This window comes from Aplysia californica, unplaced genomic scaffold (genome assembly GCF_000002075.1).
Source record: "Aplysia californica isolate F4 #8 unplaced genomic scaffold, AplCal3.0 scaffold00158, whole genome shotgun sequence".
Taxonomy (NCBI): Eukaryota; Metazoa; Mollusca; class Gastropoda; order Aplysiida; family Aplysiidae; genus Aplysia; species Aplysia californica.
The window spans coordinates 846,789-872,213 of record NW_004797428.1 but is presented as its reverse complement, the minus strand read 5'-3'; the positions used below and the strand labels follow the sequence as shown (position 1 = coordinate 872,213).

Below are 25,425 nucleotides of genomic sequence, written 5' to 3'. Positions count from 1 at the left end.
ACACACACACACACAAAGTCCCAGCGAGAGCAGGTACATTTTAAAAATGACGTATACAAGGTTCGTAGAGAGTTCACCCTGCTGAAGATATGCATGAAGATCTACGTGATTGCGACCACTGAGCACGAAATGTCACGTACGCCACAAGTAACGACGTCACCAGCCGTGTACAAAACAAAATCTGCACACCAGAGCTACATTTCCACAGTTCACAAAATCTGGAAAAGTGGCGCTTTACACGACGATTAACACTGGACACCGTTGAAATTAATTGTCTTGGAAGGCCACCCACCCATTGTTGAAAAGAAAAAAAGTGGTCGTCTTAGACAGGTGGGCATCTTGGACAATGTCTTTGTTTTTTTTGTTTTTTTGGCAAGTGTTTTACGGCGCTCGCAACTACATAAGGTCATGTTAGGCGCGAAGGACACATTCAACATTTTCAGCAGGTAGGAAATTTTAAATTTTGACTGCTTGGTGGCCAAAGCCTACTCTTATCGATTTTTAGAAAACCAAGAGATCTTTAATGTGCGCAACTTGCTAACGGGACCTCCGAGATTTTCCGCCCTTATCTGAGAAAGATAGGTGTAGATCTCTCCTACCATAAGATCAGGGGTGTGGCTGAAAGACAGCAGTAAGAAGGAGCCACTGAGTAGCAGTAGAAAGGCTGCAGAAAGAGCTAGGAGCCCAGAGGAGGGGGCAAAGGGAGTGAGGGGGTTGGGGCAGAAAGTGGAGATGAAAGCAGATGATAGGACAACATTTTTAGAAAAGAATATTTTCCGCTGCTATCCAGATTTGAATCTGGGACCTATTAAATAAGAGGTGAACACCCTAGCCTCTAGGCCTCGAGAGCCTCAGTGTCTTTTTAATGTACAGTTTTTAAAAAATGCAAAGGGGGAAGTGGGAAATAGTAGTTTGAACATGTGATTGTGTTGGACATGAGCCTAACAGGGCAAGTTCCACTGTATTATATGTATACTAGCTGGGCCCCCTTTCGATGAAAGGGATGATCGGTGCTTTAATATAAGCTGAAAGTCATTGGCCTACTATATTTACAGTCTACTGGAATGGGGAAATAAATATTGAGAGATGCAAAAAATTAGGTCTAAATCTATACTCTTAAAACAAAATGCGTCTCGCGAAATATCACTTCCGGATTTTCTAAAATTACAGAGATAGAAGCGTCGGCCTACAAAAGTGATCGGCGAAATAAAGAAATTTAGCTTTTTGCTGCAAAACTGTCTCAAAACTGAAAAAACCAAGGGCGCCATGATCTGGAGAATATTTTACAGAAGATTTTGGCGAAAACTGCATGTCGATCGATGCGGCCATTACAAAGCCTTTTGAATAGCAAAATTCGGCCACCACAAATAGATAATAGATACATACAGCTACTGTTGCTATTCTCCACCCCTCCAACAGCCTTATTCTATCTGACTGTGTGAGTCACTTGTTCTTCATGTGACAGACAGGATAATACGATCAAGAACGTGTCTTGTTTTCTCAATGTCGTCAGAATGTTATTACCTGTGCCCATCTCTTTGTGAAGTCTCAGAAGTCGAATGTCCTCATCATACGTGAAATGGGTCAAGTTGAGGTTTGGTTCTAAGGCATTTATATATCTGAAACACCAAGAAAAAATAACATATGTGAGGTATCGTGGTGAAATCAGGCTCTCGTCAAAATAATGAAATCCGAAAAATCGTCATTTTTCAGCCACTTTGGAAATTTTATTAAAAAATTATTTTTTTGGGCTCAACACTTTGTATGTCCATTCAAATACACTTTTATATGTGGATTTTTTAAATTAAAAAAACGTTAATTGTAGGCACAAAATCGTAAATTTGCAGTTGCTAAGGACTCTTAAGCTACGGAAGTCACCAAATTTTGGCGGCCATTTTCTTGCTAATTTACTTCTGAAACCAGGCGACCCCACCTCCTTCAATCTAAAGTATCTCCACTTTTATTCAAGATAAATGGATATTTTTTCATTGAAAGCAAGACAAAGGAACAACTGTCAAGATGATACCAATAACTCCATATGCCCAAAAATTGACAAGCGCCTGATTCCACTGCCTTGCGACACATATCTGAAACACTATAGTCAACTTTTGTCTAATTTACCTGGGAAAAAAATCTGGCATCTCTAGTCTTCAACAAGCTAAAAAAATAAAAAAGAATTTATGAGCAACAATCGATTTTTCAACTTAACCACTTGAGGTCTTACTAACTGTCTTCATCAGCGAATGAACCACGCGGGCGTCTTCAAGTACTACCTCATTTGATTACTTTTCCTTCCAAGAAATTCTCAGCTGTTTACTTCACTTTATCCTTGCTCATGTATCATAAGATGTCGAGGGGAGGTGCAACCTTTGGTCAAGGGCTAGTTGGATGGCTTCTGTTGCTGATATGTTATCCTTCACAAGAACATCTTTAACGCCATCCTGCCAAGTTTTGCGTGGTCTGACGCTGCTCCTTTATCCCAACTCTTTTGAGTTTTCGTTTTTAGTTATAGTAAGAACTTAACAGCACTTGAAACACAATAAGGTTGTATAAACACCGACGATTAGAGGTGTTACGAGAGAGTAACAAACATAAAAAAAGGAGGAGAGAAAATGGATGACAGATATTTGATAGGAAAGTTTAGTTTTAGTAGAGGTTTTACGGCGCTTGCAACTGCATAAGGTCGTATGAGCTATAGAAGATAACAGCTGTTACAAGAGAGTAACAAACATAAAAAAAAGATGGGGAGATAAGGACGATAGATGTTTGATACGAAAGAATGAGCAAACCGCATCAGAGCACCTGCCAACCATCCATTTTTTCAACTGTCAGCCTACTGGAAACAAAACTGTGAACAAAGTACCTGTCCCTGCACTGGAACATGTTTCTGGTGCCCAAAAACTTGGCCACTTTCGACCAGCTGGGGCCCAGCATCTCCACGGCAGCTATCAGCCTCTGAAACAGGACAGGAGAAAGTCTTTTTTAAAGTTTTAATAGAGGTTTTAAGGGGCTCGCAACTGCATAAGTAAGGTCCTATGAGCGCCAAGGGGTGGATGTCAACAGAGAAGTCCTTACAGGGAATCAGACTCACTTTGCTCACCTCTCTAGCTTCAACAGCACAAGGTCTGCTTCGACTATCAAGGCACCCCGGAAATAGCAGTTCACAAGAGTGTGACAAACATACAAAAGAAGTAGAGGAAAAATGACGATACTAAGGATTACGAAAGAAAAAGCAGCAGTTCCCTGTTGCAGCAGTTCAGGCACAGTTATGAGCATGACATTGATGAATCAGCCCATTTACAATTACAATTCTACTGTGCATAAGAACTCGACATGTTAATGTCCCCCCTTTGGGAATGGCCTAAAGACACTTCAGTCAGTAGCACTGCCCCGGGGGGTTGAGAAAGTCTGAGGGGATCTAGTGTTGGCACCAAACATAGAACCAAACTAACATCATCCAGAGGGATTAATCTACATCGCCATCCTCAGTATTTACTTATCATTGTTATACTCATCATTGTTATCACCACCACCAACATTAGTGTTAATCATCAAAAGAATAATAAAAAAAAAACAACAACAAAAAATTCTAAACAGTATCTTCTTTTGTGATCATAAACAATCAAACTCTTGACAGTTACTACCACAGTGAAGAAGAAGAAGAAGAAAAAGAAGAAGAAGAAGAAGAAGAAGTAGAAGAGGAGGAGGAGGAGGAGGAGGAGGAAGAAGAAGAAGACCAAACATACGGCGTCCTCTTGTGGGGCCCAGCGGCCGTGGCTCTGCCCCGGGTCGACCTTGGAGAACCTGAGCATGCAGTCCGAAGGGCTGCGTGAATCCATCAAGGCTGACACTGAAAGAAAACATTTTTACAAATTGTAAATAAGTAAGAATGGGCTTCCTCTGAACCTCAGACATCAATTCATCCACTCTTTCATTTTTTCACATAACCAAAGCACAGTTTAGCACCGAGATGCTTTCTGAGAAAATCTTCCCCTGAACCCCAGAGATCAATTCATCCACTCTTTCATTTTTTAACTTGAACCTAGCCACAGCACATACAATAACTAGTCCAGCATAGAAATTCTTTCTAAGAAAATCTTAACTCGTTCTCCCTCTTGCAGAATTAGAGGCTAAAAAATATTCCGACTTACCTTTCTTCCAACTGAAAAATCCATAGCAAGCTTGAATTTTATTGGCAACACTGCACAGCTTTAGGTCCTCCTCTATCGTCCATCTCCTGAGAAAAAAAAACAGACAGTTGTTTTTTTAAATGTACATGTTTTGCACCCTCATCAACACAATTTACAACATGTAGGAGACGAGCCTCCAATCCTGCCTGTCGGGGCCAATCTGGGCTGAGAGAGATACAACTCCCCAGAAGAAAGATCGCGATACTCTATAAAAGTATAGAACATGTAGAAGTTTTATGGCGCTCGCAACTGCATAAGGTCATATGAGCGCCAGAAGATTAGAAAGGTTACAAGAGAGTAACAAACATAAAAAAGAAGAAGGGGAGATAAGGACGGTAGATGTTTTATAGGAAAGAATAAGCAAACCACACCAGAGCACCCGCCAACCATCCACACTCTATAAAAACTGCACTCGGGTCACCTGTGTACATCAGCGAACTACGTAACTCCTATACCACAGACACTGGTCAGCCAAACGTAAAGGTTGACAGCTACCTATTGAACAGATGTCTGAAGACCACTGAAGTCATATTTTCAAGTTCAAGGAAAATCAAATTCAAACATATAAAGAAAAGAAAATACTTTGACTGGTCACTTTTTTCAAAAAGGATTCCTTTAAGACAATGTAGTCCCCGTTGGTCATGTTGACAATTTTTCAGAGTGACTGTACATGTAAAGGCAGCGACTCATTAATTTCTTATTTGTGACTGACCCCTTGTCCTCTGAGGTCTTGGTCTTCCTCCGGTAAATACAAGCACATATAGAATACTGCTTACATTGAAAAATAATAAATGTAAAAATTTTTTTGGAACCAAGAAAAGTTTTTTTTCAAGATAGCATTGAGAACACTGACGGACTCTGAAAAACTCCAGAGACTGGGGTTGATTTCTGGATGTCCCAGGAAGGGCAATGTATTGTTCAAATTGACATTTTAACTCGCCTAGCCCTACATCGATAATATTGGTATGCGCTCGCAGCGCTCCAACCCTAACGCAGACAGTATCAGAATGGAAAATTTCGCTCTTGTGACCGAAAACGCTACTTTCGTGTGAAGCAGACTATAGCCTAATTGGAAAAGTAACCATTTTTCGTTTGAAACAGACTATGACCAGAAGTGCAAGCTCAAATTTAGAACAAAGAAAGCTATATTCGTGAACCATGTGAAGGGGTGTGAAATTTGAACGCACTTCCTTTCTTTGCTTTTTGTCTACTTCTTGACTCTGTATATAGACCTTTTTCCAAGGAGAATTGCATAAAAGCTACGATATATTTTGTCTTCAAATATTCAATACGCACAAATAAAGGTTTGAATAAAATGTACACCAAATGCGGGTAGGATATATTAAAATTTAGTATTTTTTCAATTTTCAAAAAGTGGTAAAAATCTCTAGGGAGAGCTGACAACCAGGAAGTGTGGGCCTAGGGTTGAGTGAGTGAAACTACAGTCAAACTTAAGTCTATGGCAGACGCCCATTTTTGAGGAGAAAAGTGGTTGTCTTAGACAGGTGAACATCTTACACAGTGTCATTTCAGAGCGTATGTATGCGTGTTCATTCACTTGTGTTCTGCCTAGAGGTGAAGGGTTTGTAAAGCATTTAGAGCTGTAGTAATCTACGGGAGTGGGTGTTATAGAAATTATCTTCATTCATCATCTTTTACTGCCAGATCTGTAACAGACATCGGTGATCATGGTTCTCCATTCATTCCTTTACTCGGATGCTCTTAACCTCTTCGTTGCTGCGCCCGTAGAATTTATGGGCCTAAACCGTGTAGCGTGGTGCCTTTGGCCCGTAGAATTTACCGGACAGTGACAGAGGTTGTTTTGATACAAATAATAAGGGAAGTTACTGCTAAAATCTTGTAATTATTATTGGGGCACCTTCCATTTATGTTTACCACCATTTTCCCCCCATTTGAAAGCGTCATAGTCAGAATTTAGCTCAAAAAGAAGATTAGATCTTGATCTAGATCTAACATATCTTGGTCTACAGCACAAAAATGATTTATAGGCAGTAAACACAGATGGGCTTACATGTATATATATATGGATTGTACAAGGGTTGTATATATTAAGGTAGGAAAAGCCTCTGCAAACACTCACACAGCATGTATTTCCCTTTTTGGGTCTCAGTTTATCATTACTCGAATGTGTGTTGCTTTATGTTGTTGGGTGGTGGTGTTCTTGGCATCATGTTAAATGTTACTAACTCCAACTTTTCTCCATCTATCTCTCAATGAAATCCCCCTAAAACTATATTTATAGAAACGTGGTTCAATGCAGAATGTACACATAGAAATCCATGAGGAAATATTCATGAATAAAAAAAAAGTTATGGGAGGTATATTGGGGTCACCCCTGAGCAGCCTTGGTTCAAGGGATTTCACCCGGCACAGGGGCCTATTTACCTGCAGCACTGAAGGGGTTAAAAAAAGCTACGTTTCCCTGATCTTTCCCCGCTACCCATTTGCTTAGGTTCCCTAAGTAGGCTGCTCGGGGCCTACCCCTGCCTCGTTTGTCTTCAATTTTGCCACTGAGAGCTATATGTTCAAAACCTTTATGTCTATTCAGGTGTCTTCATTATCATTATTATTATAATTGTTATTATAATATAAAAAACACTCAAGGAGAGAAATGAAAAGTGGCCGTTTGTACAGGTGGTTGTCTTATACGGGTGGCCATTACAGCAGGTTCAACTGTATTCTCTTCAGGTCAACAATCAGTGAGTATTCATGCAGCTTAAGGCAAAAACTATTTCTTATCTTTACCTGGACTTCATTTCTGGATTCAGATAACTTTGGAAATGACTGAAACACTGGAATGCCGTTCGCCCTGTCTGGGAAAGTTAATAAAAAACAGTTTGTGATTTGTTCATACAAGAAACATCACACAATTTTATCATGCATAAAATAGTATGCAATTTGTTTATGCAAAAAAAAGTATGCGAATTGTTTATGCTTACAATAGTATGCGAATTGCTTATGCATAAAATAGTATGCCATTCATTCAAACATGAAACAGAACCATAAAATAGTTTGCAATTTGTTTATGTACAAAACAGGACACAATTTTATTTGGACACAACAAAGAGTATATACATAAAGTAATTTGATTCTTTATTTTTAAAAAGTACACAGTTTGTTCATAATACATTCTGCTTACATTGTATAAAAGCCATCCTGAGCTTAATAAAGCCTATTAAACTGACTAGGAAAAAAATCTGGAAGTTTTCGGACCCTATGGAAACACATACGAGCAGAGTCAAACTGTACAAATCGTATTGTCTCACACACCTTGTATCATGCCTATTTTACACAAACTGCAAAAGTCTGGAAAAAAATTAGGACAATTAAAACAATGTAAAGGAAAGTCTAATTTCCAGATTTATTTAGAAAATCAGCACTGCCTCAGTATAAAAGTTTACCCCGAGCTGTTGCGCAATCATCTTCCAGTCCTTGTCCTCAGATTCAGCCACCAGTTTCTTCAGCTCGTTTTCCTCCGGCTTTTTCCAGCCCGAGGTGTTCACTTTGGTCGCCACCACGTTCTCCCATGCCTTCTGGCAGTCCAGCCATGATGTGCTACCGCCAAACTGCACCACGGGGGGAGAGAGAAAACTTTTGTTAATACAGCCAAACTTGTTCATAGGTAGGTAGGGAGGAGGGTGGGTAAGTAGGTAGTTAGCTAGACAATGACAATGACAATGACAATCTTTATTCATCTCGCAGGGAGAAATTCGTCTTGGTCGTTAACAATGGCAGTAGACGTTACAAAAGTTAGACTTAAAGGTGCACTCACGCAAACGCACAACAAGACAGGACATTATGCCAAGTAAATACATGTCTCACGGGCTGGGACAACCCGCTCCGTAACACATTCATTCTCTCTCTCTCTCTCTCTCTCTCTGTCTCTCTCTCTGTTTCATTTGTAGCACTGTGTGTTCAGTAACCTCACTGCAGTTGGTACGAATGAATTTCTATATCTGTCTGTTCTTGCTTTTTTGGAAATGTATCGTTTACTGCGGGTCGATAGTTGAAATTCCGAAGTCAGTGGGTGGCTATGATCACTAAGCATTATTTCCGCCTTTTTTAGAACGTTTGTCTTGTGCAGATATTCAAAGTTACTTAGGTCTCTAACAATTGTTCTTGATGCCTTTTTTATCAACTTATTTAGTTTTATAATGTGCTGCCTTCCCAGATTGCTACCATAGCAAGTGATTCCAAAATTTATCAAAGTTTCTATTGTGGTGGTGTAGAAAATCTGAAGGATGGATGGATTCAGATTGAAAGACTTTAGTTTCCTCAGAAAGTACAGCCTCTGATTAACTTTTTTAACGATATTGTTTACAATAGGTAGGTGGGTAGGCAGGTGGGTCAGTGGGTTAGTAGGTAGGTAGGTGGATGGGTATATAGGTAGGCACGTATGTAGGTAGGTAGGTAAGTGTTTTAGTCAGTACTTAATGAAATTGCCCCACATCACATAAAACATACACATTTTACATCAGAGACTTCTGTAAAAACAGCATAAATTATAAATGACATACGCATCAATAACATTTATAAATCACGTTGAGAACCTGTCCATAAGGGTTCCTCAAGATCAAGGAGAAAGATGACTGACATAGACCGGTTGCTATGAGGAGGCTGATGGGCTGGCAGGCAGTTCTGCGGTTGATGGTGAGGTGAAATTCGACAAAGGAGAAGTGTTGAAGACCCTGGAGGACAAGTTGCGGGATGAGGAAGACAGGGAGACAGCAGAATACCATGCAATCATCAGGATGCGGGAAATGGGGATAGAGAGAGGAGAAGGAAGAAAGGAACGATTTCTCGAAAGGAAAGACATCGCCATAATCAAACAGTCACTGGGACAATTAGTATGGATACCTTGCGGGCTTTAGTGCTGAGAGGAACTGAGCACTTAAGGACTTGTCCGGCGTGCAATGACGTTGTGGCCCAGGACAAGTAAGAAAGACAGGTTGCTACTACAGACAGGGTCTGAGTTATGGTCAAGTACTGGACGTGACGGTCACGTACTGGACGTGACAAGGTCAGTAGATGGTGGAAAATCTGAAATTCTCTCTTTCCATTTCATTTCCAAAAAATGTATAATCTATCTTAAGAGCTTCCCTGGATTGACTGACCATACACGCTCAGTCTGAGGACGAGCCGGAGGAACATTTTTTGTAGCAAGTGATCGCAATGGTCATGTTTCGAGGCCGACTTGTTGCGAAATTTACTGAACATGATCGTGTTGGACAAGAACTGCTTTGGACAGGTTAGAAATATAGGAGGAAACAATTAAGATAATGTAGGAGGGTCAACTCGGGCTGAAAGGGTCACAACGTTTGGGCAGATAAGAGGAAATACTTGACAAAAAAACCAGAAAAAAACCTCCACATTCAAGAATCTACGTCACGTCTTCTCCATTCAGAACGAAAACCCAAACAACTAAATTACAGACACTGACAGATCGAAGGAAAGAGAGCAGGATCGATATACCAAAGAACCTGTGACACACAAACATCTAAGCCGAATCTTCATGTTTGCAACTGAACCACTGAAAGGGCTGCATCCCCCTCTTGTATGAAGTCAGTCTAGCTATTACCAAAGATAGTACAAGACAAGATGGGCCACTCAGCCTAAAAAGTGTCCGCAGGAAGTATGCTCTTTGCTTCAGATGGCGCTGCAGTCTGTTTTGAAGCTCTCTTTCGTTTTTCCAGAAGAAGAATAGGAATAGCACCTCCTTGCGTGCGCAGATCGACTGCTGTTCATCAGCAGTTCGGGTATGTTCAGTGCGGAGTTTTAGGTTTTTTAAATTTTAATGACCTCTCGCCCTTCATTCTAAAGTCAAATTAAACGAAGAAAACCATCTCCTTTTCCTCCGGAAGAGGTTTTTTTGTCAGCGTAACCATTTTAAAAAAACGTTCTTTCGAAATTTATCCCAAAACTTGCTAGTTTCACTTTGATTTTTTAAAACTCAAGTAGGGTAACTCTGTTCGCAAAGAGTGCGCTTTTGTGAAGAGGGCGCCACCAAATTTTGAGGACACTTTTTTAATTGGCTCAAAGAGAGAAGTGGCCCATCTTGTTATGTACTATCTTTGCTAGTACCACACCCACCCACTGCAGAAAGTAAATCAGATAAGATAACATTTTATTGATCTCCATAAAGAGAAAATCGGTGCAGCCTGGGAAATACATACACGCACATGAAAAAGTCAGCACACTCACACACACATGCATGCATACACACACTCTCACTCACACTCACAGACACAAACACAGACCCAAACACACACATGCATACACACACTCACACTCATAACATACTTACAAACACAGACTCACACACACATGCATACACACACTCTCACCCACACACACAGACACATACACAGACGCACACTCACGAAAATACCCATATTTGGCTTTCAGTGCCCTGTGCAACGGAACCCTTCATTCGTTTCTTTCTTCACTCAACTAACCTTCATTTTTGAAATTTTCATCCAGTCCACTTTTTCTGGGTCGACATTGGCGAGCAATTCTTCGGGAGGGATGCTCCTAAGTGAAAAGACAAAAAAGGAGTAAAGACAGTTCGTCTTAATAAGAGTTTAACGTCACTTGCAACAAAGATATGTCATATAAGTGACAAAAATTAGGGGTGTTACAACACAGAAACACACACACAAAAAAAAGAGGAGAGCTAAGGATGACAGTGTATGATGGGAAATAAGAAGCAAGCCACATCAGATCAAAGACACCTCGATTCAACAGACTTTCTGTTATATTTTAGATTGCATACAACACAAAAGAAAAATTAAAACAACAGAGAAAAGAAAGAGGAGAGACAAAAGACGATAGATGTATGATGAGAAAGAAGTAGCAAACCCCACCAGCTCAATAAAGCTCGGATCCAATAGACTTTCAGTTAAATTTGATATTACATACAGCACAAGAGAAAAAAACATACAAATATAATTTAACACTTTGCGGTCACTTGGCGTAAAAACATGCTGGTGAAAATCATCTGTTCCGGTCACCTGGAATAGCTCACGCCCAATAAGTCTGTTGCAGTCGCTCTCCTGGCTGGGTGACCAGATGGGGTACTTTGTACTGTTGGCTGTGTGACTGCAAAGTGTTAATATTATCAAATCTAAATTTTAAAAAAGAACTATCATTGAACTTGTCCAAGACGACGACCCTTTGTTGAGGAGAAAAGTGGTCCCCTTAGACAGCTGGTCCTCTAGGACAATGTCATTATTAGAGAGGGAAAAAAAACCCACAAGAGGGAGAAGTGGAAAGTGGTCATTTTTACAGGTGATTGTCTTGTTTAGTTTTCGTAAGGTTTTATGGCGCTCATAACTTCATAAGGTCATATGTGAGCCGTGCTGACAAAATGAGTTCTTCTTGCAATCCACAAATGGAGATAGTGGTAAAAAAATTAACACTAGTGTCAAATTTGAATATTTTCTATTGATGACATATTCTTTAACTAAAACCTGTCTTTTATTATTGCATTCTCAAAAATTGTAAATACTTCAACTGTAAGCGTGATGTATCTATTTCCTGAAGACTTGAATCTGAGAAGTCACTCATTTTGTCAGCACGCTTCACATCTGAGCGCCAAGGGGTGGATGTCAGCAGAGAAGTCCAGACGGGGAATCAGGCTTTCTCTGCTCACCTCTCTAGCCTCAACAGCACAAAGTCTGCTTCGACAATCAAGGCACCCCAGAAAAAGCAGGTCACAACATACAAAAGAAGTAGAGGAAAAAATGATGATAGTAACGATGGGGAAAGAAGAAGGAGCAATCCCTCTAAGTTGTTCCGGCACAGTATGAGCTGGACATTTATAAATCAGCCCACTTACAATTCTGTGCATAAGAAAATGTTCATATCCCCCCTTGGGGAATTCATTGTCTTGGACATGTGATAGTCGGAGCAGGTTTTGTCTGTATTTCTCACACTTTATTAAGGCAGCAATATCTCTTTTACTAGAAGACAAGCAACGCAATAAAAGATTTAAAAACTACTTCTATCTCACATACTTTTTCACTCTCAGCTCTTCCTCTATTTCTTCAATTCTTCTGCTGTGTTCATCCACCATTGCTCTGAAAAACAGTCAAACAAATCATAGTTAACTATTCAGGATATAGGGAAAAAGTAAAACAACCAATAAACAGCACCCCCAACCCAAACAAACACATTTACAACAACCCCCCCCCCCCCTTCAATACAGATACAGGTATAACACGTTCACCTCTCACCTCCTCATAAAGAGGTAAAACACATCCCCCCGGCAAAGACGTATAACATATTTCATAGTAGGCATATTGTAGTATGCCTTTTAAAGTTTGGGATAAATAAAATTGAAATGAAAAATGTGTACGAATAATAAATTTCTGTTTCTTCCTTAACAAAAGTGCCCCAAAACAGTGCGTCTTCCTGTGTTGTTAAATAACAAGAATGCACCTCCTCAAAGAGCTCATCATCATCATCCAATGCCGGATCTGCAACAGACATCGGAGTATCATGGTTCTCCATTCATTCCCTTGCTCAGATGCTGTTTTCCTGATCTTTCCCCGTTACCCAAAGAAAAAATGAAATGATATGGGTTTAACGCTCCTATCAACACTATTAGGTTATTTAGAGGCGGGGTCTCCTATTTTAACGTCCGTCTCTGAAAGGACCGAGCCGAGTGGGAAATTCGTGTAAAGTGCTTTTCCCAAGGACACAACGTCGGACAGAGCTGAGGCTCGAACCCATGAACCCGCAATATCACGATTTACGAATCCGTAGCCTAACCACTAGGCTACCGACACAACAGTTACCCAAAGAGTTCAAGACAGAAGAAAAACAACCAAACTCACTGTCTATCCTCACACTTGTCCCTCAGCTCTGTGATGGACGAGTGCAACTCCATCCTTGCCTCACCCTCCTTGAGCAGCCCCTCGTTCTTCAACTCCGTCAGTCTTTCCTCCTGCTCCTGCAGTTGCTCCTGGAGAGGGGTCACCGTGTCTTGTACCTCCTCTTTCTTCTTCACCTCAGCCTCCAGTCTGAAGGAAATTTTTGTTTTTGAGAAGAAAGATATATATACATTGACACTTGCTGACAATCTCTTAGAGCAGGTGAAGAATGATACAACTACTACTATTACTAATTCTACCACTACCACCACTACTACTAGTAAAAATAATAGTAATAAGTTTCTCTCTCCCTCTCTCTGAAAGTCAGAAACATCTGTTTAGCAATTTTTAGCTTCATTAAGACTTTTACTGCACTTGCATAACAATTAGGTTATATAAGTGCCGAAGATTAGAGGAGTTACCAAAGAGAAAAATACAAAGAGAAGAAGGACGAGAGATAAGGACAACAGATGTTTGATAGGAAAGCAGGAGCAAACCACATTAGAGAGCCGTTAACTACCCACACACACAAAAGCAAAACACACAAAATAATATACACATTAAAACCACTCACTTCATCAACAAAGGTCTCAACAACTGCTCCAGAGTATCCTCCAGCACAGCTTTCTTCAAGACTTCTCTTGACCTCTTTTTGACTGACAGAGAAAGAAAAAAGAATTGACTGGAAAGAAATAAAAACTTCAGACACTTTATAGAAGGAAAGACAAAATTTAAAAAAACCCAACATCCAAAGTATGTAGTTTACTAAATTCAATGTTTGACTAATCAAAGAGTGTGATTAACAACACAAATATACATGACCCCCAGGGTAACAAGCTATATAGGTAGGAGGAAGGGGTAGGGGGTAGGCTAGAGGATGGAGTGGGATGGATCAAAGTTACCATGTACCACAACACAAATCAGCTGTTCTGTGCTTTGACCTTGAAAATGGAGGACACAATCACCAAAACACAACTCAGATTATCCCAGCAGACCTGACAGCATTCTGAAACATTCTCAACTTCCTGGGAAGCATATGGTATAAGCTGCCATTTTTTATAGGTGCTAAATCACTATCATACTGACAATCAACAAATAAAAAATTAGTAAATGTTATAGCCAAGGAGAGATCCTGCTGACAACATGACATAAACTCCCACATAAACGAAAGCGAGATGGAAAAGGTCTCTAAAGACTCGCCATTGTCGAGTCGGTAAAAAAAAATTGGGGGGAAAGAGCTGTTGGCTGTTGGCTTGACTCTTGCAAAGCAAGAAAAAAATAAGAATCAGGGGAGCTGTAATCAGATTAAGATAAAATTGAAAAAAAAAAAAAAATCGTGACGATTTCCCCCAAACTCGTAACGATGGGCAGCCCTGTATTTAAAGCTGGGGTTGTATCTGGATAGATAGGACAAAGTAAGTACAGTCAAACACGTACTTTTTCAAAACCCAATCATGTTTTAGTTTTAGTAAGCATTTTACGGCATTTGCAAAACAGTGCACTCATATAAGTGCCGAAGATTAGAGGTGTTACAGGAGAGTAACAAACACAAAAAAGAAGGAGAGATCAGGACGATAGGATAGATGTTTGATAGAAAAAAAGGAGCAAACCACACCGGAGCACCCGCCAACCACCCACCCCCTGAAGTGGAAGAGGCTGAACTGTCCTCTCAAATTCCTAACTGCTGAATCCGCAACAGTCCTGGGAAATTCGTGACAGTCGGCAAGTCTGCAACCTATAGTACTACCAGATAAATATACACAAAAACCAAAAACCACAACCGAAACAAAACCAAACCAAACAAAAACCCCTCACATGACACATGGTCTCTGACAGGATTGATCCTCTGTTCCTGGGACATTCTCTTGAGAGTAACATCTTCGTTGACCGGAGGGTACTACAAAGAAAGGAAAACAACACATGTGAAAAATGATACACAGACATAATTTGGTCGCTTTTAAGGACAAGCCCGCTAACCCAGATTTTGGGGGTTCCCAGAAATCTTGACCTACACCAAAAGTGGGCATTGCCCTACCTTCTATAGGAGAAGTTTGGTTTCATTGATGTGTATTTTTGTTTGGTTATAGAGAAAACTCTCCTTGTCTTTAAACAGAACAAGGGGCAAAAACTTTACCTTCGATTTTCTCAAAACAGCGTTTTTCGGGATAGCCCCCTGGGCTTAAAAGCGACCATTTGTCCTCTTTCATAAAGCAAAAGTTACTATCAGTTCCCCAGTGCCCAGATTCTACAGAACAGTGACTGTGGGTCCGCTGTGAGTGCAAGCATATATTATGTGTTTGTGTGTGTGTAAAGATAAACAGTGACTGTGGGTCCGCTTGTGAGTGCAAGTATATATGTATGTGTGTGTGTGTGTGTGTATGTATGTGTGTGTGTGTGTGTGTGTGTGTGTGTGTGTGTGTGTGTGTGTGTGTGTATGTATGTGTGTGTGTGTGTGTGTGTGTGTGTGTGTGTGTGTGTGTGTGTGTGTGTGTATGTATGTGTGTGTGTGTGTGTGTGTGTGTGTGTGTGTGTGTGTGTGTGAGAGTGTGAGTGCGCGCACGCCTGTTTGCCTGATGAAGCAGCAAACCAATGTGCCACAGTGTGGACAATAAAGATTGATCTTCTCTTGTCCTTTCTTATCTTACACAGCAAAATGAAGACAAAAGAATAAAGTACAGTGGCAGATGAATAAAACTACAATGAACAAGTCTAGCATAAAAAAAGAGTCAGTTTTCCGGGAAGACAATACCATACCAACGACTGATAGTAGTCTGTAACTGGAGCACCACTAAATATCAACGGTATATTATTTCGGATGGGCATAGAAGGTGTTTCTGTGAAAAGAGTGAAATGGTATAGGTTTAACACCCCTATCAATAGGTTATTCAAGAGGCGCGACCTCTAAGTTTAACATCCATTTCCGAAAGGACCGAGCCAATTGGGAAATTTGTGTAAAGTACCTTTACCAAGGACACAATGTCAGACCCAGCTAAGGCTCGAACCCCCGAACCCGCAATCTCACGATTATGAGCCCGGTAGCCTAACCACTAGGCCATCAACATCCCTAAGGTGATACTGTTTGTAACTGTAATTGTTTCACACCACTGTTGACACAAGCCAGATAATTAACTTCCCCAAACGGGAATCAAACTCACTTCGACACGCAACGCTGGAAAGCCAAATACTATAGCATAAATGTCAGTGAGTAGATAACGTCGGTGTGCTTCCATATCTGTCTCCCCCGCTCAATATCCGTCGAAAGACGCAGGGTGCTATTGTCAGCTACGAGGCTCGAAAGGCAAAAAAGTGGCTTTCCATGAAGTTTTTGTTTTTTGGATCAATTGAAAGTTTGATGTCTTCTGCTTCATTTAAGATAAAAATAAATGACTATAATCAACAATAACTTTCAAATCTCTATCTCAATTCTAAGACCCCCCATTGCTATGGAAACATGTTGCTCAACTTCGGAGGCCATTTTCTCCTTTTCGTGTTTCCTCACCTCGCACAATTAAAAGTTCTGTATTTTCGTCAAATAAGGTCATTTACTTTATTCTTGTTTTAAATTGTAGGGAAAAGGTGATAGTTTTTAAAAATAATGGTAACTCAGTTTTGAAATTTCCTTCATATGACTGATATTGACTGGCAGGGACACATAAGTAAATCAGCTAAAGGAAAACTGCTTCGAGATAGAGCTTAATATTTCCTAGAGACTTACAGAAACATCAGTCCTGAAGTAGGGAGCTCTGAAGGGACCAATACTCGAACCTTTCGCCAACTTTCTCTTCGGGTCGTCGGTGGACATCTCCTCCTCCAGCTCCGCCTGCCAACAAAGACAGCAGACAGCGTGCATGAAAAGAAAATCACAGAACAAAAGAAATTAAAAACTTTTGACTGATCCTCATGAAGGTGTTCGTCTTTTCTGATATTGATAAGCGCAGACTGAGATATCGAGCATCTCACAAGCGCTTACGACATTTTTGGAAGTTTGGAGAAAATTATTTTGAAAAAATTAAAGTGCCTAAATAAAAATAAAGATTCGGGCACTCACTATTTTTAGAAATTAAAAGCGAGGAAGGAAATGACAAAACAGAACAAAACTGTGTTGTAAGATGTCCCTTGACGCCTTTATTTGAATAATGGCTTGAATAACACAGTGAAAGATCTTGTCAGTTTGTTAGTGTTTGAGCGCTTAACCAGCTGCTTGCACTGTATGCTTCCCGGGAAGCTGAGAATGTTTCTGAGTGTTCTATGGTCTGCTGGGGTAATAATATAGTGTAAAGCGCATAGAGCTTGCTTTCGAGTGGGGTCATGCGCTATATAAATGCTATTTATTATTATTGATTTGGAAACCCTGAGGACTTGGGAGATTGTGTAATGACAACGACGATATCCTCACTGGGCTAGCAGAATGGCATAATTTAGAGCTGTGCAAAAATGCAACTAGCCCTTTATCTTATGTGGTGGTACAAAAAAATGCGCTGGCAGTCACAAAACAAACACGCATAGCAAGTTTTATCATTATAAATGATAAACGGTCCACTTAAACAGTTTTTCCCATCCATCTCAAAAGTAGCAAAAACGAGTGGTGTGCCATTTTGCTAGTGCAGTGATGATAATAATATGTTAGTCTTGCAATCAGAAGGACAAAAAACGAATTGAGGGATTATAATTTTGTGTGGCAAGGCAGAAGGCGGAAGAAAAAGAGACAGACCACCTACAACAGTGCCTACCAGCCTGGGTGATATCTTCCACTAGTGGATAGTTTGGTTATTTTAACAGGCGGAGGAGATCACCCATGTAGTGACAGGTCTTATTCAATGGCCCCACTTGGAAATACATGTAGGTGGGTGATATGAAAACTGTAGCCTCTTAAATGTGGTACAAGTGGGCACTGGCCATAAAAGAAGGTTGACATGCACTGACCTACATCATAAATATTCAACACCTCTGAGGTCAGCAGCCAATAAAGGCAACAGGAGGTCGGAGAGCTCAGCAGAGACAGGGAAAGATGGCGAACTGTGGTGGCGTTATGTGGAGCTAAAATTGTCAACAGAGGAGAAAGAGACGATGATAGAATGGACGTTTTACAATTGATGCATCTGCACCATCTTTCTTTGTGTTTAAGTCGAATATCTAAAATCTACATAGGACACAAAATGGATGCTTCCGAGGAGGGGGTGTTCCAGTTTAGAAAAGGGAGAAAGATGGCAGAATGGGGAGAAGAGGAGGGGCAAGGGGGGGGGGGCAGAATGAAAAAGAATAGAGCTCCCCTGAAATAAAACCCAACCTAACCCAAATCAAATGTTTAGACCAATGACATTAACATTATCCTTGATTGCTGTAAGAATCACAAGGATGAACGATGCAAACTTGCAAAATTACCTGTTTCTGCCTGTTTTGCTGCAAGGCGCCCGATATAGTTTCAATATGGTCTTCTAGAATTCCCTGCAGAGCCCGGTTCAAAGCCAGCACCTTCTCTGGCCCACTTATCTCAGCAGCCACATTTGGCTCCGACGGAAGAGGAATACTTGGCCGAGGTCCCACATCTCCACTCTCCTCATCCTGAAGACATATGTGGGAAATAGAAAGAAAACATGAGAAAAGGCGACAATATTCTCACACACACACATACACAAACACACACATACACTCACGACCACATTACACGCACACACATGCACGCTACACACATGCCTACTTGCTTTTCACACGTGCATGCTCACACATCGTTATGAAATGAGCACACACAAATACATAATAAAATAATATACACAATGCAATTCGCGAGTTAACAAAATACATATAAATGGATACATTATAGTCATTTACATAACATTGTACTAAGCATGAATCTACAGACAGAAAAATGATTTAATTAAATTTGTCTTTAAAGATGTTTTAAATTTAGACTCAGATGTTGTATGTTGTAATACTGAATATGGAACACATCGTCAAGGTAGTCAAATTATTGACAGCATGTATGTGTTCAAAGGTGATATTCACACCAGATCTCACATTGCATGACTCAGAATAATATTTTACCCCCCCCCCCCCCCCCCCTTTAGCTACTCAATTAAATGATAAAGGAAAAAAAAAGACAATCAAATTAGCTGAGAGACAAACATCTTCCTCTTATTTCAAAGCTGTTGAATTTCTCGAAATGAACAAATATAAAATATAGAAATTGAATGTTTCAGGATCCTCAATGTAGCAAAACTAATGCTATACATACATTCATGTAAGTCTCTGCTATTTTCCAACATATACTTATTTATAACAAATTTTTTAAAAAGTCCCACCATTAAAATTTCACACTTTTAATTTTAGTCTTTTCGAGATTGTCTAAAAAAATAATCTTTCTCTTTTTACCTGCTTAAGTCAGGCAGGTAAGGACACAGAATTAAAAAAATTAAACAACAAAAATCTTTTCTCTTCAATGATCAAAGTTGGCCCTGTATTACTCAGAGACAAAAGAAATCTTTAAAAACAAAACAAAACAAGTTGATTTTTCTATTACTTAACTTTGTCAAGGATGATTCAAAGCTGTAACTTTGATGATATAAAAAAAGTCTATAAAATTTACAGGAATCTGGCAAAGTCTTACCCCTTCAGCAATATTTGCCGCGACAGAACTTGATTCAGCAAAGCTGGGTGATGTTGACCTGTCACCTGTAGGAAACAAAAATACAACATGACATGGTATCCACATATCTGCTAGAAAGGAAACATGGCCCACTGTATTGATTTGTATACTTGGGACCGTACAATCTATTCGAACAAAGAAAGACTCGAAACCAAAAAAAAAAAGGGGCAGTTTTCTACTTTTAACAGTAGTTTTTGGGCTCAAAAGCAAACCAAAGTAACCAAAGTAAGGAAACACACACAGGTTAAAAGGAAAATTAAGAACAGTACAGCACTTTTTATCTAGTTACTCATTGTTGTTCAATATTTTGGTTCAGTTTCCCCTTCTTTATTGTTCCTCCATACCAGAAATTTTCTCCCAAATACTCATAGAGTAAAATTACCGGTTCGGTCAAAATAAGGACGAAAACAGGCACGTCGACTTTAAAGCTTTATATCTCCTATCTGCCTTGCCCTAGAAACAAACCGAAACCAGCTACAGGAAGTCCTGTGATTGGATGACCCCAGGAATGACCTGTTTCAGCTTGTTCTCATATTTCAGGCCCTTACTGGGTGCAAAAGTGACGCTCGATTTATTTACAAGTTCGGACACATTTTTTGGTTTTCTCATGGATTCGGGCAGTATTTTGACATTCGGTCATTTTCAATCATCATCACATTTGTTTGTTTGCAAGCTTAATAACATGATTTTTAATGCTTGTTATCAACACTTGGACACAATGATAGTTTGTCTAAAGTGGTTTTCACCATAATATAGCTATTTAAATGAGTATGTATCTGACCCACTCTACTACGTGGTATCTGACTCTACTACACTGGCATCTGGCTCACTCAACTACACTGGTATCTGACTCTGCTACTCTGATATCCGACTGTATTTAGTATTACACGATGGTATCTGACTTTACTACCCTGGTATCTGACTGAGCTAATATGCTGTATCTGACTCTACTATTATTTAAATTATGCACAAATTCTTTATTCTTTGTTATATAACCATTGGCTCTATATTATCTTATGTGCCCGAAGGATGAGAAACTACGGATTTTATGTTACAATCCGGGCACCCCCCGTTTGGGCAAAAACGGCGAGACTAAACGGCAAATTCTCTTTCATCCTTGACAGGGCCTCATATGCAAATAACTCTCCAGCCTTCAGAGTCTACCAAAACGTAGAATCTAGGTCACAGGCTCCTTCATCCACGACCAATGTTAACTCTTCCGGGGAAAGAGCTTCACGCTGTTTTGCTCAGTTGATGAAGAAAAAGCTGTCTTAAGGACTATTTTTAGCAAAATATCGCCGTAACTGTTCTTTCAACGAAAGCAAGGGAGGTTGCTTTAGGTTCGTGTGCCACTCTTTTGGGGCTAGATTTAAAGACAAAGTTTTAAACGATCTTTTTGTACTCCAGTGCCCGACAGCAAAAAAAAAACGTGCTGCCCGAACCGGTACGATTACTCTAATACACACACGACAACCATAAAGCTTTTTAATTCAAGCACATATTTTCATAAAGTAAAAGGCACTTTGCTCTTGGAATATTAATCTGGATACCAGTGTTGTTTATAGGCTGAATAAAGGCCGAGTACCTATAAAACTGTAGCATTAATTACAATGATGTGGCATGTAAAAAGAAATTCTTCAACCCTTCTCAAGCCAGCTCTTTTTCTTGTTAAATTATTCACAGTGGCTACGTTCACGGCGCCATGAATGTAGTTTCGCTACGTTCACGGCACCTTGAATCATCCACCATTGGCACAGAGGCACGACAGAAATGCTATGGTCAATAAAAGTGAATGAGGAAACAGCACAGGAATACTCGTGAAAAAGATATAGATCTAGTCTGCAGTGGACTGAACGCAACAGAGTTTAAGGAGGTTAAGGCAGGCACAGCAAAACAGCCTCAGTCGACAAGGCCTCGCTCGCTCAGCGCGCGGAACACGACTTTGATCCTCTTCCTGTGTGCGGACGCGGCAACGCTTGACAAATTGAAAATAAAAGTCGTTCGAAGAAACAAGGGAGAATGAAAGAAGACCAAGGCGGGAAGAGGGGTGGGAGGGGGTGAAGAAAAGAAAAGTAGCAAAAGGGACAAAGGTAGGGGGTGAAGTGGACAAGATCATTCTTAAATTGCTATTGATTGCAAACATTCTGTTCTGGGCGCCGTGGTGAACGGAGCCACTGCGTAAATATAACTAAATCTAGATTCTAGATCTAGCAGTGAATTATAGGGTAGAACAAGTGGAACTTCTGTCAAACTCATTATAACCAACCTGTATGCTCAGAAGCATCATTTTCAAGATCGATTAGTAGCTGTTCTTCATCTTCATCTGAATAGTCTTCTTCGTCCCAGGCTTCGTCAAACGTTTGGAGAGCGACTTGAAGTTTCTCCTCATCTTCTTGAAGTGCATTTCTTTCACTAAATGAATCAAATGACTTGGACATGCTTGCATGCTAGCTATAAGCAGGTAGTCTAAGTCAGTTCGTAGAGTCCTTACAGAAACTCGTCAATGAGAAACTAAGCTTCGTTGACCATTTTAAAGTTGGCAAAGAAAATTTATAAATCGTTTCGTTTCTCACTGGGTACTGTTTTTTTCTGCGGGAGTTACTGTTCTTCGTGACCAATGTCCGGATGTTTACGCCAGTTACCGTACAACAAGATCTGTCTGCTAGATTTCGGGATGTGCATGTTGCGATGAGTAAGTGTTTAGATTGATCTCTTTTTTCCCCTTCATTTTACCAAATGCAGCCTTTAGCTGTCATACTAACGGCAGATTTTACTGTACCATTTATTCTGTCGGTAGCGTATGCGTTTAGATCTCTAGATGAAAACAAAAGTGTCTAGATCTATCTTCTAAAGTTCTTACCTGCTCTCTTCCTTTTGTGACAGTAAAAAACAACAATGATGATGGTGGTGACTAAAATGATGTCAATGATGAAAGAAAAATTTAGCCTAAATCGAAATCTTGTCCACACTTTGACTCAAGTTCAGACTCAATGGTAGTGATTTTCTTGATTGTATACCATACTTAATTCATGTTCTTTGTTTAGAGCCAGTCTTGATTAACCTAATTTTCAAGTTTAACGAAAGAAAATTATTTAGAGATCTAGATCTAGATCTAGATCTAGATTATAGATTTAGAAATCTTGATTCTAGTCACTAAACTGCTCTAACTCTCGCCTAGATCTAGAAGGCTTCTTCATCATCATAGTCATCATCCCAATAAAAGCAGAGTTACAAAGATTTGGATAGGCCTAGGTAATCAACAAGAATTTTCGGTGATAGAATTGCTCAATGTTTCACGATTCACTGCGTATATAGGGCTTCCTTAGGAATATAATTTGGCTAATTTTCACAAAAAAGAGGAAAAAAACTAAATGAGCGAGCCTTTGCTTATAAGTGAAATTACAAGATTAAACAGTGTTTGAAGGAGCATAAGAAGGAAGATGGGACTGAATATATTTGAGGCTCGGGAAAGAATGAACAATACTAGATCTACTCTACGTAGTATTAGGGCCAATGGATGTTTTATTATTATTATATTATCACCATTAACATGATCATCATTATTAGTTACTATTGATTATTATTATTATTATCATTATTATTATTATTATTATTATTATTATTATTATTATGATTATTGGAATATATTGTGGGAGCTCTCGTGGCCTAGAGGTTAAGGCCTCTCATTCAAAAGTCCCGGGTTTGAATCCGGGTAGCAACCAAAAAATTTTCTTCTCTAAAATTGTCTCCTTTCTCCTCCTTTCTCCTCCTTTCCTGCTCTGTAGCAATGTTCTGTTGTCTGCTTTCGTCTCCTCTTTCTGCCCCCATCCCCTCACCTCCTTTGCCCCCTCCTCTGGGCTCCTGACTCTTTCTGCAGCCTTATCTACTGCTACTCCTTGGCTCCTTTTTACTGCTGTCTTTCAGCCTCACCCCTGATCTTCTGGTAGGAAAGGTCTACCCATAGCCTTCTCGGACAAGGGCGAAAAATCTCAGAGGGCCTGTGTGCAAGTTGCGCACGTTAAAGATCCCTTGATGGTCTAAAATCGATAAGAGTAGGCTTCAGTCGCCACCCGGGAAAATATTCAAAATTTCCACCAACTGAAAATATTAGATGTGTTCCGTGTGCATGACCTATGCAGTTGCGAGCACCGTAAAACACTTACCCCCCCCTCCCCAAGAAAAGAATATGTTGTTAATATTATCATTGTTATTTGAAATTTTTGTAAGCTTACACCTCAGTGTTTTTTTATAGGCCTATCTGAAATAGGATGTCTTCTGTATTAGTTATTTATAAATCAATCAGATTAATCAATAATAAGAGAAAAACTGGGTATGGCTTATGATAAATAATGAATAATGAATGGGCTTACATATTTCAGTATTTCTTGTTTAAATTGCTGGTGTTGTATGACTTGAACCTAGTCCTGACAGGCAAGGTCAAAGCACTCATCTCCAAAATGATTTAAATTGTTGCAATTGGGGTGTCAGTTAATCATTTACAATTTATGATAGCACGACTAGTCAATAAATTTCTTTGCGTTTTTGTATTTTATTTCAGTTGTACTATTTGCTACATTTTTAAAAAAATGGTTACTATATAATGTATATATTTATATACATATATATATACATGTTGCTTTTTGTTGAAAAAAAAAATTACGATACTGTGATCTGTGTCTAAGAACTAATTGCGTAACAACCTGGTCGGTTTAAAATCCCACCTCTACAATTAAAACTGAATTTTTAAAACCTGTTATTCGCATGACTTAGAACCCGTTTTGAGTTACTTTTTAAAATGCCATGCTTTACGATACTCTGCGCGTGTAAAGAGGTCCCTTTCAAGGCTTTCCCAGTCCATAAACTTTAACATTGTGTCGATGGCCTAGTGGTTAGGCTTTTGAACTTGCAACTGTAAGGTTGTGGGTTCAAATCTCGTCAGGGACCCGATGTTGTGTCCTTGGAAAAGTGTGGGCACTTTCATCAATGGGTCAAATATTTCCTCATAGAATAAACAAAGGAAGTTATTCCGTATCACCTATGGTGTGTCCCTCAATATCTGAAAAAAAAACCCCACGTCTTTTTTGCCCCTCACAATATTTATCCAGTTTTGGTTTCGTCGTTGTAATCCAAAGATGACCAGAAATGGGAGATGTTAACCCAGACGTGGGAACCACCTCAAAAGCTGACACCCAGGAGGAGACCAGGTTTGAGAATGAAGCCAAGGACGGTGATCTGTCGGAGTTTGGAAAGGCAGGATCCACGTCTTCTCTGCTAGATGCAGTGTCAGTGTACGACATTTTCGTATCTTACTCGAGTGATAGCTCTGACGTTCCTCGAGAGTTTGAGACGGTTCTTAGACAAAATCACCCAGACCTGACGGTATACTGTGATGGTGATGATTCCAAGACAGGTAAACAAATTTTTTACATTTGTAGATTTAAAATGGCAGTGAACCTTAAAAAAAAGAAAGCTAGAGAGATAAACGTATTCATTATTCCCTCCCACACTATACAATACTTATGTTCTTTTCAGATTGCAACAGTGCTGAACCTGAAAAGTAAGTGTCTTGAGATATATCCGATGGACCTAAGTGATTGTCTTGAAATTTTTTAAATTGTCTTTTTTATGTTATCCTTTTTCCACTGAAGGCATTGAAGGCATGTCTTACTATTGGCTTTGTTTTTCTAGCAATTGACGC

At 39.7% G+C, this 25,425-nt stretch overlaps 2 protein-coding genes across 3 annotated transcripts in view; one reads left to right on the top strand and one right to left on the bottom strand.

Moving 5' to 3' along the window:
• The window catches only part of LOC101846210, a gene marked incomplete in the record, with an annotated part of 51,622 nt that extends 29,359 nt beyond the window's left edge, over window positions 1-22,263 (bottom strand). For both annotated transcript variants that reach the window (XM_013082094.2, XM_013082095.2), the window contains 15 exon segments: window positions 1,525-1,619; window positions 2,864-2,955; window positions 3,747-3,850; window positions 4,152-4,237; window positions 6,957-7,024; window positions 7,613-7,777; window positions 10,667-10,742; window positions 12,227-12,289; window positions 13,049-13,234; window positions 13,659-13,740; window positions 14,900-14,981; window positions 16,800-16,904; window positions 18,467-18,646; window positions 19,689-19,753; window positions 21,994-22,263. In XM_013082094.2, the coding sequence (XP_012937548.1) occupies window positions 1,525-1,619; window positions 2,864-2,955; window positions 3,747-3,850; window positions 4,152-4,237; window positions 6,957-7,024; window positions 7,613-7,777; window positions 10,667-10,742; window positions 12,227-12,289; window positions 13,049-13,234; window positions 13,659-13,740; window positions 14,900-14,981; window positions 16,800-16,904; window positions 18,467-18,646; window positions 19,689-19,753; window positions 21,994-22,165 (1,621 nt within the window).
• A 73-nt stretch (window positions 22,264-22,336) lies between these two features.
• Window positions 22,337-25,425, top strand: part of LOC101860892 — a 14,472-nt gene continuing 11,383 nt past the window's right edge. Inside the window, exons 1-2 of the mRNA XM_005097587.3 lie at window positions 22,337-22,419; window positions 24,860-25,137. Coding sequence (XP_005097644.2) covers window positions 24,870-25,137 — 268 coding nt within the window. The 5' untranslated portion in view covers window positions 22,337-22,419; window positions 24,860-24,869. The remainder of the gene's footprint in view (window positions 22,420-24,859; window positions 25,138-25,425) is intronic.